Source organism: Prionailurus bengalensis, chromosome B4 (assembly GCF_016509475.1).
Source record: "Prionailurus bengalensis isolate Pbe53 chromosome B4, Fcat_Pben_1.1_paternal_pri, whole genome shotgun sequence".
In the NCBI taxonomy this organism is placed as follows: domain Eukaryota; kingdom Metazoa; phylum Chordata; class Mammalia; order Carnivora; family Felidae; genus Prionailurus; species Prionailurus bengalensis.
Genome location: NC_057358.1, coordinates 79,093,609 through 79,101,793, shown reverse-complemented (window position 1 = coordinate 79,101,793; position 8,185 = coordinate 79,093,609). Strand labels below are relative to the sequence as shown.

The 8,185-nt window shown below is 55.9% G+C and overlaps 1 protein-coding gene across 1 annotated transcript; it reads left to right on the top strand.

Moving 5' to 3' along the window:
• The first annotated feature begins 223 nt into the window (after positions 1-223).
• On the top strand, positions 224-7,859 carry KRT8 (keratin 8). The gene is made up of 9 exons (XM_043564028.1): positions 224-673; positions 3,389-3,597; positions 4,212-4,272; positions 4,722-4,817; positions 5,439-5,603; positions 5,880-6,005; positions 6,712-6,932; positions 7,071-7,129; positions 7,435-7,859. Exons 1-9 carry the CDS (start codon positions 332-334, stop codon positions 7,623-7,625), a joined length of 1,470 nt encoding a protein of 489 aa, XP_043419963.1. The 5' UTR covers positions 224-331; the 3' UTR covers positions 7,626-7,859.
• Positions 7,860-8,185: the final 326 nt, after the last annotated feature.

Sequence of the window (8,185 nt, the reverse complement as noted above, 5' to 3'; positions counted from 1 at the left end):
AACCGGTCTCCCCAGTTTTACACTTCCGGAATCCTTCTTTTCTGAGCTTTTGGGGCAGTGCTAGAGTGGGCTCCTGGGTAGGAGCAGCTCTCTGCTGCCCCCACCTGAGTCCGGCCTGTAGGTGGCAGGTGTCGGGTTAGGCCCAGCCCCCTCAGGGCCTAGCCACTCAGGTACCAGGCTGATCCCCCTCCCCTTGGGCTGTGCTCTCTGTTATAAAGGGCCAACCCTGGGGAGCTCTTCCCACCATAGAAGCAGCTTCTCGGCTTCTTCTCGAACCTCAGGCAGGTTCAGCCTACTCGCCTCCACTCCAGCCTCCACACCGGCCTCCACCATGTCCATCAGGGTGACCCAGAAGTCCTACAAGGTGTCCTCCTCCGGCCCCCGGGGTTTCAGCAGCCTCTCCTTCACTAGTGCGCCTGGCTCCCGCATCAGCTCTGCCCTGTCCCGGGTGGGCAGCGGCAGCAGCTTCCGGGGTGGCCTGGGCAGCAGCATGAGTGTGGTTGGGGGCTATGGCAGGCCCGGCGGTATGGGGGCCATCACGGCTGTCTCAGTGAACCAGAGCCTGCTGAGCCCCCTTAAGTTGGAGGTGGACCCCAACATCCAGGCCGTGCGCACCCAGGAGAAGGAGCAGATCAAGACCCTCAACAACAGGTTTGCCTCCTTCATCGACAAGGTGAGGACTGCCCCCCACCCCCGCTCCGCCCCCCGCGTGGCTGGCAGTGCCTGGGGCTTGCCAGGGGTCCCGACCGGTCTCTTGGTCACCCAGTCTGTGGGTACATCTCCAGCTCTCCACTGGCGACCTGTTGGGCGCCACCCACCCTGCAACACTCTCCCTTCCAGCGATGACCCAGTCCTCCCGTGCATTTTGGTTTGGGCTGGGGCAGCTGTGGGGAGAGGGTCCGGGCCGCTTCTGACTCTCAACCTTGAGGCTTCGTCCCTTCACGCATCTCACCCCTACCCGAGTGCTGACCGGGCTGTGAAGCTTTAGGCCTGGAAGAGCCTTAGCTGTTCAGTTGTGGGGTGGGACGGGAGGCCCCTCGTCCAGGTTCACCCTCTCCCTAGCCCTGCCCCTAGGGCTCCCCAAAGGTGCCCCTCTGCTTTTTTTTTTTTTTTAATTTAAATAAGGTTCGATAGGATTCTGGAAGAAGGAAACGGGTGCCTTGACTCAACCAGGCAAATATTGATTGAGGCCTTTGTCGTCCCAGGGCCCGGGTGTGGGGGCACCGAGATGAGTCATCACCCGGCCCCTGCCCTGGGAACCCGCGGGGTGGGCGGGGTCGGGCGGGGCAGAGCCTCGGTTACCCCCCCACCCCGTCTCCCCCCACCCCGCCCCGCCCCGCCCCGTGGGGTGAGGGGCTGAGGCCTTCCATCGTGGGGGAGCGCTCCCCTACTTGGGGAGCTCTTAGTTTCTGGGGGGTGGGGTCGGGGTGAGGGGACGCCAGGGCCTGGCTTCGGGAAAGCTCCATCCAGGATTCAAAGTCTGCGGGCGTTGGATACCTCGCCCAGGTTTCGTGTCCTGTTCAACCCCATAGTTTATGGCTTCAAATAAGGTGTCTGTCCGCCAACGCCCCTCTCCTCACTCGGCCCTTGGCCCCTTTCACTCTTCCCTACCCCGGCTCCGCCCCAACCTGGCTCCACTTTCCCGACGGCAGGCACCTGGCCGGGTTTGCAGCCTGGATGTTTGCTGCCCCAGGGGCCCCGGTGGGGGTGGGGGTGGGGGGGAGTGCCCAGCGCGCTGGAGGATTGGGCCACTCCCTGCTGAGTGGCTCCTGGAGGCATTGTGGGAAGGGAAGGAGGCAAATCCTGGGGCAGAGTTACGTCCTTAGGAATTGGAGTCCCCCAGGGAATTGGCACTCCCCTGTTTGTGGCCGGCTTGCTGCCCCCTTGGCCCAAAGCACCCTTGACTTTACTCCTTGACGGGGTTTTGTTAGCTTTGGGGTCCTCGCAAGTGAGTAGTTAGGCACCGGGCTCTGAGTCCGAGTTCCTGGATCACAGTACTCTGCCCTTCCCTTTGATGGGGCTGTTTTGCCAAATCTGATCTCATCTATAAAATGGGCTTGATAATCCCTAAATCAAAGAGGTTTTGCCGATTCAAGCATATGATGTATGTAAAGAGCTTAGCAGTGCTTGGCTCATATTAAGCAGTCCAGTAAGGCTAAAGGTTAAAATCATGTACTCTTTATAATTTGGGGGCTGAATGACATGGGGAAGAAAGGATTTCTAGAGAAGAATTTGTTGGCTCTCGACCAGACCCTTAAATCCACCTTCTCTTTTAAGTCCCCTCAAGTTAAAGAACAGAAAAAGTGACGACTTGGGGTTAAGAAAAACACATTCTTGTTTTTGGAACCAGTCTGTTATTCTTTCTTTTAAAAATTTCCTTTCTGGGGAGCTTGGCTGGCTCAGTCAGTGGAGTATGTGACTCATGATCTCGGAGTTGTGAGTTCAAGCCCCATGTTGGGTGTAGAGACTACTTAAAAAATAAAATCTTATAAAAAAAATGCTTTTTGATATGCCCTAGTTTCTTCCTGAAATCTGGATCCCTTGAGCCCAAGGAACCCAGAAACTTTGTGTTTGGGGCCGGAGGAGAGGGCTGTGGATTCAGGGTGGGGGGGGGGAGTAGTGGGAAGACCTCCGTGATGCTGGAGAATCACAAAGGGAGTGTGGTGGAGACGGGGGTGTTTGGTTTGCACATAGATCTGCCTGGTCTCTTGCCCCTTTCCCAACGTCCAGTGACATCTGCACAGAGATAGGCTCCTGAAAGGGCCCGCCTGGGCTTCTCTAGGCTACCGCAGGGTTGGGGAGACCCAGGCTCAGAGAGAGTAAGCAACTGAATGTTGCTCGGCACAGGTTGGTAGCAGCATTTGGCTAAAACCTGGGTCTTCTGGTCAGTGTTCTCCAGGCCGAAGAGCTCAAGTTTCTCTGTAATCTCTAGGAGTCCCTCAGAGCCACTCCCAATAATAATGATGATGACAGTAATATTTGATATGAGCCCTTGAATTTCCTTTTCAACCTTACATAAAGTATTAATCGAAACTTGGCTATTCTTGCTGATTTGTAATACACAGTCTAAGTAAAGAAGACCTATTCGTTCTATGAGTATCGTTTCAGCGTAACTCCCCTAGCTGATCCCTTCCATCTATGCACTTGCCTATCATTCCCACTTGTCCCCACCCCAGCACTAGAGGCACATGGCCCCCTAGTCCACTCACCGCCGTGCTGTCTCTTTCAGGCCATTGGTGATTCTCCCAGAACAGCTAACCAGCTCTCTGGGTTCTGGAGACCCCACTGCCCGGGAAGTGGGTTAGAGGAAAGGACAGTGCTTGCTTCCCCCCACACTGCACCCAATGGCCTGATGTGGACCTTCTTGCTCCCTCCTTCCCTCATGCAGGTGCGGCACCTGGAGCAGCAGAACAAGATTCTGGAGACCAAGTGGAACCTCCTGCAGCAGCAGAAAACCGCTCGCAGCAACATGGACAACATGTTCGAGAGTTACATCAACAACCTCCGACGGCAGCTGGACACCCTGGGCCAGGAGAAGCTGAAGCTAGAGGTGGAGCTTGGCAACATGGAGGGCCTGGTGGAGGACTTCAAGAATAAGTGAGCTGCTCTCCCACCGCCCCCTACCGACTGAAGTCCTCCTGCCCTGCCTAAGACCCCAGGGCCCTCTGCTTTTGGGCAGTGCAGTCCTATGTAATTAGGGTGACCAGAGGCCCAGGCTTTCCAGGACAGTCTAGGTTTATGCCCATGGTCCAGGCATAATTGTTAACAGCACCCACCCCCTTTCGATCTCAGAACTGTCCAGATTTGGACAACAAGGTGTATGTTAATATTTACGTCGTAAGCATCAGATGGGAGAGGCCTCTGGTACGTACCTGCAGCCCTGGCCTTATTTTTTCCTTACCCTTGATTTCCAGCACACTCCAGAAAGTTCTGTCTGAGGTCTCCTGTCAATCCCCGCTGCTAACCCTCTTCATATGCCTAATACAATGTGCACACGTGGATTCAGAGAGGGGTTTCCTGCCACAGGCCTCCCCACTGGCTGATGATAGGCTGGGGTAGGGGTGGGGAAAGAGTTGACTGGTTGGGGCGGAAGCACCAGCCCAGCCCTCGTGTCCTTCATGAACTGAGTTTCCTAGATTTTGCCTCCCCAAATACTCAGGATAACCTCACCTTTGCCTTCACCCTCTGATTCTAATTCTGTTCCTCACCAGATACGAGGAGGAGATCAAAGAACGTACAGACATGGAGAATGAATTTATCCTCATCAAGAAGGTGAGGGAACACTCCTCCCCGACCAGACATGGGATGTGGAGCTTAGAGACTTGGATTAGGAGGTTTTCCGGGTTCTGTCCCTAAATGTGTCCAAGTAATGGGGCATTTGGGTGCCTCCCAGGTATACAGCATAGAAAGATAGACAAGGACTGAGGGATACTTAGGTACATTTGGACAGAACTCTGAACATTGATGTTAGGACGTGGTTAAGAAAATGGAGGTCTGGCCATGGAAGGGCCTCTTAGTGGAGGAGGAGGAGGGCTGCAGAAACTGAGGTAAACGTGTTTGGGCTGGGGATACAGGTTGATGGGGCTGAGGCTGGAGAATCAGGCCATGGAGTGAGGTGGAAAAGTCAGTTGGTTAGAGGTTCTGTGTCTGGGCCATTGAGTGTCCCTGGTTGGGGTTGTGTGTGGACACTCAGCTCAGGCTGCCCCTCCCTTACCACCCAGGATGTGGACGAAGCTTACATGAACAAGGTAGAGCTGGAGTCCCGCTTGGAAGGGCTGACCGACGAGATCAACTTCTTAAGGCAGCTGTATGAAGAGGTATGTTCTTGGGGGCTGAGGACTGAGGGTCCCCCGCCCTGTCAGAGGCTCCTCCCAGCCCCCAGTGCATCAGCAGACATAGTATCACCAACTGAATGATTACAATTATTGACATAACCCAGCGTGTTGGTTCTATATGTTTTGCCCCCCCTGCATGAGGGTGAGGGAGGCTTTATTACCCCATTTCGTAGGCGAGAAAACAGGCTCGGGAGTGAAGTATCTTGTCCAAGGTCTTCATACAGAGTGGTGACCCAGCTACAACCTGAACCTGCTCTGTCCCCAGAGCCTTTGTTCTGAATCTTTGGGCCTTCTAGAAAGCTCTTCAGGGGCTTACTACTGGTAGCTGAGTGTGGAAGGGCGCTGCTGCTCAGGTTACTCACCTGAAGCCAGGTTGCCTTATTATCCTTATCTTCTTTCACCTGTACTTCCCCCCAGGTTTCAGGTCTTTGACATGTCTTCCTTCTTCAGGAACGTGGCCCTCTCCCCAGCTCTAACTCCACCTGCTTCTCTCCTCTGTTGCTGGCCTCCCTGCTTTTTCCCTAAAGAAGTCCCTTCTGCCAGAGGGGGCTTCTTGGGTGCAGGGACAGGGCCTTACCCCCCCACCCCACCTGCCGCCTACAGGAGATCCGTGAGCTGCAGTCCCAGATCTCGGACACGTCTGTGGTGCTGTCCATGGACAACAGCCGCTCCCTGGATCTGGATGGCATCATTGCCGAAGTCAAGGCCCAGTACGAGGAAATCGCCAACCGCAGCCGGGCTGAGGCTGAGACCATGTACCAGATCAAGGTGAAGAGTGGGGTCACTAGGCTGGCCCTTCCCTCTGGCTGGTTCTGTGCCCTAGTACTTAAGGAGGAAGCAGGATTTCAAAGTCGACCTTGCCTGCTGTGAGCTGGGCCTGCTGAGTGGGTACTGTGGAGACAGGGATATCCGTGTTCCTGGAGGTCTGGAAGAAGGCCGGCAGTGGTGTGTGCGTGCGTGTGTGTGTGTGTGTGTGTGTGTGGTGGGGCAGGGGTGAGGTGAGATGAGCAGGGCACTTGCCTCACTCCTGCCTCATACCTGCAGTACGAGGAGCTGCAGACATTGGCCGGGAAGCATGGGGATGACCTCCGTCGCACGAAGACGGAGATTTCCGAGATGAACCGGAACATTAACCGACTCCAGGCTGAGATTGAGGGCCTCAAAAACCAGGTATGGGCTGGGCTGGCGGTGGGAGAGGATCCCTGGACATGTGTGGGTGACAGCGAGCAATGCATCAGGGAGTGAGGGGCCTGGGAAAGAATCCTAGACCGGACTTCCAGGTTCTCAGGCTGCTCCTGGGAGGCTGAAGGGTGCGGAAGAGGTTCCTGGGGCCGTCACAGGGGCCAGAGGGGGTGCGACAGACAGTTTGGGGTCCAGAATGGGTTCTCCCAAGCCTGCTTTATTTTATTGTCTTGTAAATCAGGGTAAGGTCAGGCTCTGCTGCTTTTAACACAGTCTGGAAAGCAGAGAGCTGGCCCAGTTAGGGCGGGGATGATGCTTCATGGCGTCCCAGGTGAGAAGTTTGTTCAAGGAAGAGTCTGGGAACTGCTTGGATTTCCCTATTCTGGTTCCCTTTTTTTTTTTTTTTTTTTTTTAATTTATTTATTATAAGTAAACTCTATACCCAACGTGGGGCTTGAACTCATGACCCTGGGATCAAGAGTCACATGCTCCACCACCGCCAGCCACTGCCCCGCCCCACTCTATTTGGGTTCCTGAAGCTCATTGGTAGCATTTTCTTGGTGCTAGGTGGAGTTGGTTAATCTAGGTCAGGGAGAGGGTCTGGTCCCTAAAAAAGGGAAAGGGAAGGTGGGTGCAGGGGGAGGAGATAACCAGGCTCTGCCCTGACCTGCTTACCTTCTCCCTGCCCCCACAGAGGGCTTCCCTGGAGGCCGCCATAGCTGATGCCGAGCAGCGTGGGGAGCTGGCCGTGAAGGACGCCAATGCTAAGGTGGCCGAGCTGGAGGCCGCCCTGCAGCGGGCCAAGCAGGACATGGCCCGGCAGCTGCGGGAGTACCAGGAGCTCATGAACGTCAAGCTGGCTCTGGACATCGAGATCGCCACCTACCGCAAGCTGCTGGAGGGCGAGGAGAGCAGGTGGGTGTTGGGGTCTCTGAGCGGCCCTGGCGCCCCAGCCCTGGGACCTGGCATGGGGAGGGGTGGGAATTGAGTCCCGTGGTCCTGGAACCAGGGTCAGGAGTTGGGTCTGATGTCTCGTGTGTCCTCTGGGTCCAGGCTGGAGTCTGGGATGCAGAACATGAGTATCCACACTAAGACCTCCACCGGCTACTCAGGTGAGTGTCCTGGCCCTGGGGTGCAGGGCAGGAGGGTGGGGCCTTTTCAGCCAGCTCCTATACGTCTCCCTCTTGTACAGGTGAGGAAACTGGGGTGCAGTCAGATGTCTTGTCCAAGGTCACATAACTAATTCAAAGCTCTGTCCTACTCTGCTCCTGGTTTCCCCCCAGTAATCCTAAAATAACGAAGCAGGGTGATTTCCCAGGCCTGCGGACTATGTAGGGAGTGACAGGGAACAGGGGACACGGAGTCTGATGTGTACATGGCCTTGTGCGCTCATGTGACTGCTTCTATCCCTGACCAGGTGGGCTGGTCTCAGCCTACGGGGGCCTCATGAGCCCTGGCCTCAGCTACGCCATGCAGTCTGGCTTCGGCTCTGGTGGGAGCTCTGCTTCCTCCAGCCGTGTCAGCTCCTCTAAGGCTGTGGTGGTGAAGAAGATCGAGACCCGTGATGGGAAGCTGGTGTCCGAGTCGTCTGACGTCCTGTCCAAGTGAACAACCACTGTGGTCTCTCCCAGCCTCCCCGCTCCAGTGGCTGCCATAGAGCCTGTGGGGGAAGGAGCTGTGCAGGGGAGCATCGGGAACGGGAGGCCCACCTAAGCCTCGCCCCAGTCCTCGGCCTACCCTTAGGGGGAGTCCACTGCCCTGGGTACCCCCTCTTGCCCCCAGCTAAAAGCCAATTCAAGAGTCTTTTCCCAAATAAAGCCTCAGATGGCTCTGCCAATCCCACTTGGCTGTGTGCAGCCCGTGTTAAGGGGTGGGGTGGGGTGAGGTGGGGGAGAGGTGGTCGGGAGGCCTCTCTTGGGACTCAGAAGCTGGGGGGAGGGGGTCCTGGAAAGTAGGGGGCGCCGGGGAGGAAAGTCTGGCCTTCTCTAGGCTGTTCCCAGAGAGACTTCTTTGCTGAAAGCCAGATGACGCCTTGCCCATTAACATGCTCTTAAATACCCATTTCATTTTATCTGTGCAACAAAGCCTTCGAGGCCAGCAGAGCAGGTTTTGGGTGGTATTATCAGGAGAGAGTTCAGTTTCCTTTCTATAGCATCACAGGACCGCTT

Excerpts from the sequence above, each read along its gene's own strand:
- KRT8 (XM_043564028.1), top strand. The coding sequence starts at position 332 with ATGTCCATCAGGGTGACCCAGAAGTCCTACAAGGTGTCCTCCTCCGGC. Across the intron at positions 6,006-6,711 it reads TTGAGGGCCTCAAAAACCAG|AGGGCTTCCCTGGAGGCCGC; the intron begins GTATGGGCTGGG and ends CTGCCCCCACAG. Across the intron at positions 7,130-7,434 it reads GACCTCCACCGGCTACTCAG|GTGGGCTGGTCTCAGCCTAC; the intron begins GTGAGTGTCCTG and ends ATCCCTGACCAG.